This window comes from Phallusia mammillata, chromosome 5 (assembly GCF_965637545.1).
Source record: "Phallusia mammillata chromosome 5, kaPhaMamm4.hap1.1, whole genome shotgun sequence".
NCBI lineage: Eukaryota > Metazoa > Chordata > Ascidiacea > Phlebobranchia > Ascidiidae > Phallusia > Phallusia mammillata.
Window position 1 is genome coordinate 20,833,649 of NC_137256.1, and position 12,422 is coordinate 20,846,070.

General features: G+C 38.6%; 1 protein-coding gene and 1 long non-coding RNA gene across 2 annotated transcripts; one reads left to right on the forward strand and one right to left on the reverse strand.

The window, feature by feature from the left end:
• Positions 1 to 2,251: 2,251 nt before the first annotated feature.
• On the reverse strand, positions 2,252 to 5,422 carry LOC145230376 (uncharacterized). Its single transcript, XR_013860639.1, has 4 exons — positions 5,080 to 5,422; positions 4,939 to 5,008; positions 4,626 to 4,696; positions 2,252 to 3,500 (listed from the first exon to the last, which is right to left on the reverse strand). It is a non-coding gene; the product is annotated as an uncharacterized LOC145230376 (long non-coding RNA).
• Positions 5,423 to 8,911: 3,489 nt separating this feature from the next.
• Positions 8,912 to 10,479, forward strand: LOC145228230 (proteasome subunit alpha type-3-like). Its single transcript, XM_080093231.1, has one exon. It carries the CDS (start codon positions 9,558 to 9,560, stop codon positions 10,311 to 10,313), a length of 756 nt encoding a protein of 251 aa, XP_079949357.1. The 5' UTR covers positions 8,912 to 9,557; the 3' UTR covers positions 10,314 to 10,479.
• Positions 10,480 to 12,422: the final 1,943 nt, after the last annotated feature.

Below are 12,422 nucleotides of genomic sequence, written 5' to 3' on the forward strand. Positions count from 1 at the left end.
GTGCTTTGCACTTTGCTTAGCGGTGACGTAGAGCTTTCGATGCGCAAGTACCATCGCCTCCTGATAAGCTAAGGACCAGCTCCGCTCCTCTTGGACGAGGGAGGGCGCAATGCTGGGGCTATTTGCTCCAGCGTTGCTCCCCTCTCTTGTTCAAGAAGCCGCCGCCTTGCGGGATGCTTTTGCTCCCGCATTGGCTGGCCTTGGGCGGGCTCGATTTGGAAAAAAGAGCCTTGAGCTCTTTTTCACTTTTCTCTTTCATTTGTCATCGTCGCTGCTGGCTACGAAAAAAATCTTTCAAATATTTTTTACAGATCGTCGATGACGCGCAGCAGCAGCACCAGCAGCACCAGCAAGTGGCCAAAAAACGCTAGTATATGTAATCCTTCTCTCCACGCCCAACTGGGCACGGGCAACGCCAACACCTCGACTTGCGATAGGAGAGGAGCGGTACCGAGCACAAGGCCCAGCACCGATCCCCTCGAGCAAGCCGAGAGGCCGACGCTGCAAACAGAAGCCAACTCGACTTGTCCCCGTTGCTACCGCCGAAGCAGAATGCCGCCGTTGCTCGGGAAACCGGCAGTGAAGCCGATTCCCGAGCTCTGACGTCACCTGTGACGGAGCTGGGGACGAGCCGACGTTCCGTGTGCCGAAAACACCCAGAACGAGCTTCACTGGAGCCCTGAAATTTGGGCTATTTCAATAGATGCACCCAACTTCCGTTTGTGGGTTTCGTGTGTGTGGGTACATTGCAATACAATCACGTGGTCACAACGTTTGACACGGTTGAATAGTTGGCAGTCACGTGAGCGACATAGAGGTGTGGCAAAGGATGGGCCTGGTGCTTTTCTCGATGTGGAAAGCTGCCAAGTGGAAACCCACAATCGATAAGCAGTTTGCGCATGACAAGACTGCCGGACGGGACAAAGTCGCTCGATTCGACCTGTTACGTCGCTCGTCTTGCTCCTCCCACTCCTCTTCTGGGGAAAGGTGAGCGGGAGGTTTCTGGAAGTCGATGCCTTTGCCAGGCCAAATCGCATTTTTGAGTGTTTGTGGTGAGCCCACAAACACAAAGTGTCGCGCTAGCAGGTGGTCTTCGACGTCCAGCCTTAGCTTCCACCGATGTTCAGGGCTCAAACCAAGGCCGGACGTCGAGGAACTCTCCCGTTTGTTGGGCGTCCTTGGTCGCGACATGTGCTTCCGTGCTAAGTCGTCTTGACCGATGACGCCGCAAACGAAAGGACCAATGCCCGCTAGACGGTCGTGTGGGGACGATGTCTAGTTGTGGCGACGGTTTTGCGGTGGGCGTGCAAGAGCGCGCGCCCGCGCAATGACGACATCTCGTCGTCGCAAAAAAATTTCGGTATGTCATGTGTTGTCAAGTTATTTGCTTCCCCGACGAAACCAATCACAGCACATCTTTAAAATCTGTCACCACCGAGAGTATAATTCTTGTATGGTATCACGCATAACTTTTCGATAAGCCACGGCAAAATAGAGAACGCAAAACATTAAAAGCGTTAATTTTTGACCCTTGCCAAAATAACTAATATAACACTAAATCTTTAAATATATGCGTTTTCTATTGCAATTTAAACCGATTCTTTGGCAAGAGACACTAATCGATTTGATACACAATATTGTCGAAAACCACGGACCTCTGGTGTGTGTCTGATTTTTATGGTAAAAAAATTGTTCGTTTACGAATATTTAAATTCTTCGTAAATAGTATTTAAACTAATTTTTGATCGATTAATAACTAGTTAAATATGTTCCTACCTTATTATGCTATGCGTGTGATTCTTTGTTTTGCTGGCACGATAGATGATTTTTTATGGGCGGCCGATTCGCTAATTTCATGTTCACAAACATTTTGATAGAATTTAAACTAATGCCTTTCTCGTTTCTGGCTGTTATAATGTAAATCTTTTTGCACGCCCAATTCTGGCCCCATTTCATTGATAACTTAATTTAATTAGCTGACACTCACACAAAAACGTTCGCACTTCTCATCAGGATCATTGTAAGCAGAAATTGGCACGTAGCACTATGCCTGCGGATATCCACCAGGCAAGGTATAGTTGCGTTTGTAGGTTAGATCTAAAGTGCACAGCATATTATCACTGAGCGGAAACAAAAACACTGAGCATTTCGGCAGATTACCTAAGTAACAAACGAATAAACTGCAAAGGATAATTTACATATTAACGCTTCAAAAGACTGAGGTTTTTAACTTTGCCATTGCAGATAACAGTTGAAGGTAAACGACGCTCTTTATTACTTTATGTTAAAACACTAAAAACAAGTATATAGCATAAAAACTAACACGTTCGCTTTTAAGCAAAATAAACGGAAAACTCGCGCATTCTGGGTAAGTCAAAACGTGAACATAATAACGACATGATTGTACATGTTTGCACCCCGTTTATACACATTTACAGGAGTTTACAACACTAAATTTTAATCATTTAATGAGACGCTGTGTCTAGCACAAATAACATTTTCGGCACTTAAATGACTAAAAGTAAATCAATAAATTGGTCAAAAAACAGTGTAAAAGGTATAAAGGGGTTACACAAGACCAAAAACGTGAATGGCATAAAATTAATAAAACGGAAAGAAAGGGAACTGCAAAGCGGCAACGTTTGGCAACTTATTTTAGATTCACTTGGCACATTTTTGGATTTAAGTGCAGTTTGATTATTACACTGATTGTGTTTAGTGTCTTACAGCATATTTATTGGTACTAAAAACGCAAGACTAGAAATACGAATATGTTTGCTTTCTAATTACTATTGCAATCAGCTGTCACAAACTATCAAGAACAACATTGTTGGCACGCTAAGCCATTGTCAATTTGACTTAACAAGTAAACTGACATGCGGTGTTAGAAAAAGTTGCCTAGTACTGCTATGGAACGTACATAGTTTACAAAATTTTATTGCCCCAAAAATATGTTTTCTATTGTGAGCCATTGGTTGTGAGCCATTGGCTATGAGATACTTAAACAAATTGCATTGAAACAGTGATGTAGCATTACGTGTCTGGGTATGAATAAAACAAAAGTTTTTAATGCCCCCAAAAATACGTTTTCTATTGTTCGCCATTGGCTATTCGATACCTAAACAAAATGCATTTAAACACTGATGTGACATTACGTGAGTGGGTATAAATAAAAAAAATGCATACAATAAAGGTCATGGTTTTAAAATGTTTGCTTTGCTACAGCTATCGCAGTAACCTTCCCTGATATGTCATCTGATCTTCGCAGCAGGAGGTTCCTCGACAAGATTAAACTTTACAAGATATTTCACAGCTGGGCGAAGACCGGTCAGAAACTCCATGACGTCACGTAAACCGGTCACGATTACGTAAGCAAGGCGACGTCAGAACAACAAATGCAGCCATCTACCAGCATCACGGAAATGAGGATTAGATCTTGATGGTTGCCAATGGATATTTACATTTTTGTTGCACAGGATCCAGCTTGTCGGTAGTATCGTCTGTAACAAACACAAGTTAAATAAATGCTTGAGTATTAAAACAAAAACAATTCGATATACGTTTGAATGTGCGGTCAGCGGAAAAAAAATCGTTTTAAAGATGTATATACTAGGGTTGGCCCGATACCAATATTTTGAACCATACCCGATATTTTACCCCAAAAGTACTGCGATCCGATACCGATACCCGATACTTTGCAAACAAGCAAAAACATTTTCAAACTGATGTATTTGTAATGTGTTTTCCCATCACTGTTAATTTAACAACACACTCAGTCTAATAAATCACTTAAGGCCGTAAAATGCCCAGGTCTGGTAAAGACTCTTTGGCAAATCAGCTGGCAAGCTAACGATGCCCTAACGACGGTGGTGCATTGGAGGCATAACTAACGATTGGTGCACTTGTTGTTACGCATCTGATCACGTGATTACGTTTATGCTACGCGCTTTGCAACGTCTTACCGGCGTCTATTGTTTGTAACGTCTTACCGGCGTTAATGTTTTACGACTTTGACAACAAAAAACATTTAACGATCATGGCTTTAGACAGAGAATGGGATTGTCTGTTAATATCCCCAAAACAGTGAAGGAATCCCAAAACATATGACGTTTGGGTCATTTCTTAACGCAAACGTTTGTATTGCAAAATCGCAGGTAGTTTAATTGGGATTTAAAAGTTCACCTAAGGGCATAGAAAATAATTTGTCACTGATAACACTAGGAATGTCTAAATACACTTGGCCATACAAATTAAACACCTGCCGTTTCGAAACTTATGCTTACAAACGTCTACAATGAACTTTGTGCGTTTTGACGCTCGCTCGCAATCAACGCGGGCCTAAAAAACGTGTTGCGGCATTAAGTCGCTGTAGCGATTTAGGTCATCTTATTTTATTAAATCCAAAACGAACGCGTTTTTTAGTTGTAGTCCCATAAATATTTTATCACAGCCGATGGTTGTTGTTTTTTGCCTCCTTTCATTTTCAATTTTACACATGATAGAGTCTCAAAAAAAGTATCGGTACTCGTACCGATACCGCTAAAGTATCGGACGAGTACCGATACTGCTCGAAGCATCGGGTATCGGCGCCGATACAGTACTATCGGGCCATCCCTAGTATATACCTTGTAACGAAAAGCGCGTGTCTTGCGAACTCGTAGTGTGACGTGGTGGTTGATGACTTGGGATCCAACGTCTAAAACCAATTACATAGTTTAAAATCAATAGGACAAATATAACGGGACGACAAAACGCCGTTTTGGGGCTCTTTACATTTCCCAATTATTTTTAAATACGATACTTGTTTAATAACAAGAATAGATTAGTAAACAACCGTAGAAAAATTCTTTAACATAGGACTTTTTGAATTACTTCACAATCCGTAGGCTATGCAAGGTACATTAGATTTGGAACAAATCCTTGAGAAAACGCAATAACCTTATAGTGGTTGAAGTCGCTTCTTCACAAAACTGTTACTGCCAGTGCTCCTGTTGGTTTGACCCATCACCTTAAAACAAATGATAAAAATTAGAGTGGCTTAAGGAGAAACATTTTCTCGTTAAAAAGCAAAACACGTACCATTTGTTTGTTTATTTGGCGATTTTACGCAAGTTTTTTACTTCCACCTCTGAAAACAGCAAAAATGCTAACTTATCCTAACCTGTGGAAACAAACAAAAAAACACTACTTTTTCCTAACCTGTGGAAACAAAAAACAACAACATTACTTTATCCTAACCTGTGGAAACAAAAAGCAACAACATTACTTTATCTCAACCTGTGGAAACAAAAAGCAACAACATTACTTTATCGTAACCTGTGGAAACAAACAAAAAACACTGCTTTATCCTAACTTGTGGGGAAAAGGTCTAATTACCCTAACCTGCCAAAAAAGAAAAAATACAAATTCATTTTGATATGTGAAAACAGAAAACATTGGTTTACCTTAACCTGTGAAAACAATAAACATATCAATTTATCTTGAACTGCGAAAACAGAAAGAACTACTAACTTATAATAACCTGTGGAAACATAAAATAATTTAAATAAACCTAACCTGTGGAAACATGAAAATACCAATTTATCCTAACCTGTAAAAACAGAAAAAAATAATTGAACCTAACCTGTAAAAACAGAAAACATTACTTTGGCCTAACCTGTGGAAACAGAAAAATACTAATTTGTAACACCTGTGGAAACATAAAATGCTATAATTTATCCTGTGGGGTAAAAAAAGAAAAAAATTGAACCTATGAAAACAGAAAAACATAAATGTTAAGATAAAACTTTGGAATAATTTTAAAATTACCTGAAATAAAAGCCTTCAAACCGAACAAAGGCGTGTACATGTCTTTCCTGTTTACAAGCCCAATTGCAAATATTCCAGCCAAATTACCAATGAGGCAACCTAAAAAGAAACAATAAGCGATAAGAAACATGCATTAAACGGTTTCACACAACAAACTTACCAAGTAAATTTGCTGTAACTTACATTGAAATTACCGACTCAATACAGACTTCTGGCATAACTGTACTTTTTCAAACTTGCACTGACGATGGCGGTTTGCATGATTAGGAACGGAACGCACAGTTCACAAACAGACAACACTATAGTATAAAGAACCTTTTCGGCTGATGTAAAAGGCACAACACCCCCCCATGAACTGGTCTACTTAAAGGAAATTAAAGGATAGAAAAAGATAACACTCCACACGCACGTTTTGTTGTTGAAAAGGGGAAAACAACAAGAAAAATACAAATACCATAAATGTGCCATTTTTAAATAAATATATTTTATATTTAATAATTAATCATTGACTAAGCACGCTTTTTCATAAAACATAATTAGACGTTCGCCTGCTTCGTAATTCGTACCGAAGGTTCTGCAAAAGAACGTTGCTACCGCCATCGTCCCTGAACGACCGACGAAAGACTACACAACTTTTCTCAACTAACTGTCCTCCATACAACCGGCGCAAATTAGCCTATGAAAAGTAAAAGATGAGTCTGTCGTGTTTTACAGCCACCCAAAAAGTCAAATTATTCCCCATAATGACAGGGTAACCGGGTCAAGCAGAAATACGGAACTGAGATCGGTTAGTGTTATTAAGTTAGCCTAAAGTCACAAGAAAAAAGGGAATTGACCAGCATAATTGGGAACAGGGGCATTCATACAGCGCATTGTTGTTTAATTAACATCCAAACTTATTGCAAGATATGGACTTTAATATCACATGCTTGATATTCAGTGCACGACCTCTTCAAAAAAAGATCTTGAACTGGATTTACAAGAATGGATAGCACAATCTGGTCAAAACCCGACAAAAAACCACGCCCCTACATTTACAGTTAATATAGGCGCCAAGAGATCGTTTCAAAGGGACAGTGAAGTTTAAAGCGTATAACTCAACAACATCTTATCACTGTCCCTTGCCCTTCGAGAACCCCCTGTAGAGACCCAAATGAATTACGCAACCGCAGGGCTGGGAAATTTAACAACAGTTTGCGCCCTATCACAGGGTGGCTCACGTGACTTTTCGGGCAAAATGCAAAGTCGGTCCCATCCAGCTCACGGGCCTGAGCTATCATTGGGAATAACGGTGTCCCTACTTGGTCGCGCCTGCACCGCGGCCAATGCAATGCGGTGGATGCCGTGCCCAGGCCGTGTTTCTAAGCGAACCTTATATTAACTAAAGCCATTTAGCAACGCGCCACACCTAGCTAGATATCGTTCTAAGCTAATATCCCTAAGTGGCGCGCGAATCCCAATCGTACCCCACCTATGTTAGCTAACCTACACCTTAGTTAACGAGTGCTACTCTAGTTAAAGCCCTGGCGCCAGCTAGCTGACAATAGTAGCACTCCTACAGACTTGGACCTTTATTTGTCCTCCACGGACAAAGTAAAAGCCACTCACCCTAGCGCTAGTTAACCTAAGTTAGGCAATTCCGTAATCCCGGTTGACCCACGACAGACTCCTATGTTTACATACAAGCAAATATTTTGAAGTGGAGAAATGTTGATTGATGGATGAAGAAATTAGATGTTGGTGTCGACGAAATCATAGATGACATTATGTAAACCTGTCATCAAAAATACAGGATGTTAGAAATAAAAACACGAATGGTTAATAGTTAACTCCATAAATAAGAATGCTTGTATCAGTTAGTTATCAATTCCACGTTGAAAAATGGAGCACTGGCAGTGTAAATTCCACAATTATTGCCTAACGCGCAAAGCGCCGACTTTACTACGTCACAGAAAACGCGCAAATCTACCCGCAAATGCTTTAGGTGCCTTGCGTTTATGTTGACACTCGTGCACAGGTGTTTCAAGTCTCCTTAACATCAACCTATTCTATCAGAAATTAAGTTTAACCAATAGAAGAGGAAAACGACTTAAATCTGATAATAATTATTTGCTTGGTGTCCAATTTCTACAAAAGACAATATTTTAAAATTAAAAACTTGTACATTTGTCAAATCAATAGTTGTGGAAATGGCGTAAAACTAGATTAACCAGATTTTGCTGTACTAAAACACAAAATTAACAGGCCCATGTTATATAAAAATACATATATAGGTACCATTAGGTATTATAAAGAAAACAAATGTTTTACCTTGCAACACTTCTAGACCTTTCACTCCGTTCGGCACGAGCTCCACAAACGAAATGACTTCGGGAGGAAAGGAGCAAGTTCAGCGTGAGGAAACCTCGACAGCTGATTGGTCGTGACGTTGTCAGTTAACTTAAGCGTGACAAGTGTCGATGTAGCGCGAAACTTAAATTGTATTGGGTAAAGATTAACTTTAATCAATACAATTTACATGGCTACAGCCAATAATGCAGAAAATAGATACACATTTATAATCGTTAACACTTGTTTTTAGTTTGTAGATTTGTAATTTCAATGTTTTTAAAAAAGCACTGCTTGGGTTGTTTTGAAGCAAATTTGATCCTTAAAACTACAATTAGCTTCAAGGCCCCGCCACAACCGGCCATTTTATTGTAGGCATCGAGCGTACCAGCTTCTCTCAACCCATACCCAGGATAAGCGACACCATAGCTTACGCGCCTGGCTGTTTGCGCAAGAATCAAAATGAAAAACAAAAATTTGAAACAGCTGATTACTACAACAACAATCAAGCCAGAAATAGGTGTACAATGTCAAAACGTTGTAATGTTATGTAATTTCAAAATATTTTTTGCACTTCTGCATGTTCATTAAACCGGTATAAAATTAACTTTTCACTAAAACAAACGTTTGTTGCGTTTGTAACGGTTCACTGGTTAAAATCCCGATTTGATTTCTATGGACCAACGTGAATCAAAATTGCCTAGTAATACCTGAAGTATGCTCTGTTTATTATTGGGTTTTTACATTTTAATCGGCTGTTTTTGTGTGAAACTGGAGGGCAGAGATATCTTTTATTTGTGATCTTCATCTCTTGATGAATTTTACTTATACCACTTTTTTACCGAGAAGCTATAATGTTTGCAAATGTTGCAAAAATTTTACAGTGTAAATCTGTAACATTTCCTAATTAATCACTGGGTGTTTGACATAGAAACATTGTTGTTTCAGTCAAACATCGTGTTTCTGATACTCAAAATACTTTGTTGCAACTGGCTAATTTTACAGGAATTTTATGAGTTCGGGGGAGGAATTTCATTAAAACTGTAAAAAACAATACATTGGAAATGTTACAGAATATTTTTGTATATACTTTAAGGATGTCCATTATAACTTGGATCCGGTTCACATTTAGAACTGGTTGTAAAGGATTCTGAAATGGACATCCCTAATTACAAGGTCTACTTCAAATTGCTATAATTTTTTATGTTATATTTGTTTTTCGTCTTATGGGGAGGAATGAATAGTTCGAAAATGGGCAAAGGGAGGAATGTAACTAAAAAGGTTGGGAACCACTGCCATAGCGGCACAGTGATATTTACAGGCGGCCCAATGGATTTTAACCTGTTCTATTTAACTCTGGTAAAAAATCATTTACAAAATTTATTCTGCTTTGTTTGTAGACGTTTAGTTAATTCCTAAATATGAGTTCCATTGGTACTGGGTATGATTTGTCTGCTGCACAGTTTTCCCCAGATGGCAGAGTTTTCCAAGTCGAATATGCCCAAAAAGCAGTTGAAAACAGCAGCACAGCCATTGGCATTCGGTGCAAAGATGGAATCATACTTGCCGTAGAAAAGTTGATTGCTTCTAAGCTCCATGAGGATGATTCCAACCAGCGGATTTTTAACATTGATAAACACATTGGTATGGCGGTAGCTGGGTTGTTAACCGATGCTAGGGAGATTGTGGACATTGCACGAACAGAAGCAAGTAATTATCGACTACAATATGGATCTTCTGTGCCTCTTAAGTACCTTACAGAGAGGGTTGCTATGTACATGCATGCGTACACTCTTTACAGTTCTGTGAGGCCATTTGGTGCAAGTGTTCTTTTAGCATCCTACTGTAACGATGTCCCAGAGTTGTTTATGATTGACCCTTCTGGTGTTCCCCTTGGATATAATGGATGTGCCATTGGCAAAGCAAAGCAGTCTGCAAAAACCGAGATCGAAAAACTTAAACTTCGGGAGATTTCTGCTCAAGAAGCTGTTAAAGAAGCAACTAAAATCATCTATGTTGTGCATGATGAAGTGAAGGATAAAGCATTCCAATTACAGCTGAGTTGGGTTGGAAAGGATACCAATGGTGTGCACTCACTTGTGCCACAAGACTTAGTTGAGAGTGCTGAAGAATATGTGAAGCAGGCAATGGAAGAAAGTGACTCAGATGAAGACTGAAGTGAAGTTTTTTTTCCATGAAAGTTCCTACATGACCCCTTTATAAGTTGTTCCACATTGCAAGATATTTAGTTGACACGCAAAGAATCATTTCACATTGCGATTTTGTTTGTTAACATTCTCTTGTGTTGTTCTGTGGGAAATAAATGCCACATGGTATGTAGAACCATTTGTTTATTATGGTAGGAAAAGGAACTTTTTAGACAATCGTTTCTCCCTCTTAGTAATGGGTGGTACTAAATACTGTTTAACCTCATGCAATACAGCATAGTATGCCATATAATTTGAGGAACATGATAACATAAGCACCAACAAGGGTACATGAGGCTAGATTGTAGTGGTATTTCGGTTACAAACCCTCACCCCAACCTGAATGGCTCTTATTGTCAATATTTTTTACATGAATTATATTTACGTCCATTAAAACTGCTTAACATGAGGTATCTTGTGTTAGTAACCACATGAAAAGTACCCATGACAAACTACAAGAAAGTAAAAAACATACTAAACACTTTGAAGGTAACAAAATACTACCCTGCACCTCTCACTTGAAAAGCCTATCATGTAAACTGCTCATAACAACAATGAAAAAATGTAAATATCCTATACAGACAATGGGCCACATACAGCTAATTGTAAAAAGGACTTATTACATTCACTGATAAAGATAAATTTTTAAGAGCATTGGTGAAGGTCTACAACTCTACAAGAAACCTTAACATCTATTGTATGTTAAACAAATGTTTGCAAGTTTTCTGGTTTATTTAAGAACATAATAATTAAAACACAAAAATCAATGACATAGATTTCTTCTGGATTCACCGCGCATCATTCTTCGAATCAAAGTTATTTTTCCATCAATTGTGCTCATGCGTTTTTTCCATCCATGCCTTCTGATTCTTCTATGTGTACTGGGTTTGAAATTTCTTCCTAAAAGCAGAGGGATGATCAATGAGTTGATGACATATTGCATAAAAAAATATTACACAACCAGAAAAAAGTTATGATAGCCAATTTGGGTAAATGATTCTCAGTTTATGTGTACAGCTACACAGGGTAATTTTTGTTTTTAGTGTATGAAACAGCAACTCAATGTTGTGGATCATGGAAATACAGAGGGATCTGGATAATCACACAATTCACTTAATTGCATGGAGATTGAAAATCCCAACTGTGACCATTTGTTATGAAAAACACCTGATTGGTCGCATAAACAAAGCTTATCAAATTGATTATCGCATTACATGAATTTATCTGTGCCAGAATTTTTTGCTATGGCCGTTTGCATTGAAATATAAAAATTGCTTTAACATAAGCACAAAGTCATCCTTATTTGTTTTGACTACTACTAAAGGTTCATTTGGATAAAAGAAAGTCGCCTGTGCACCCTGCCATTGGACATATATACTGTAGATGATTTACAGCCATTAAACTTGTACAAAATTGCCAGGTAGTTACATATATACAGTTGTATGTAAAAATTGGTGCATGTAAAACACTTCATAGATATTTAGGGAAATAGGTACATCTAAGGTACAAATGTACACTTATTAGTGTAATAACATTGCTTTCTTTGCACAGTTAGATCAATTTTAAGTTAAATATGCAGTATTACGTTCCATATTCTAAATTTCCTTATTACATTTTAATGGCCTGTAGAAAATAACTGCATCATCGTAAAACTTTCTATGGTACAAATTTGACCTTAAAAAGACTTCAACTGTCAACATTACCTCTTATGTTAGTTCTTACAGGCATCTGAAGAGAGAAGGAGGGACCGAGTAGGCCTTGTACTTTCTGTAGTAAGCTGCTGGTAGGTAAATTGTTTTCACATATTCTTTGCAGGTGTTGTTGTCCATAAACAAAAGAGGAGAACTTTCTTGTCACATTTTTAGACAGACAAACCTTATTAATAAATGAGTTGAGCAAGGAAGCCATTTGTAATTGTGTCAGCAATCAGGCATCTGATATAAAATAACAGTAAGCAAATGCACTATTATCAAGAAACCATTAACAACTACTCTTTTTCAATTTCTCTTCCTGACAAACGAAACCCCATAAAACCATATCATTGTTTGGTTTAGTGGTTGTTTCAATCAGCACCAGGTA

Excerpts from the sequence above, each read along its gene's own strand:
- LOC145228230 (XM_080093231.1), top strand. The coding sequence starts at position 9,558 with ATGAGTTCCATTGGTACTGGGTATGATTTGTCTGCTGCACAGTTTTCC.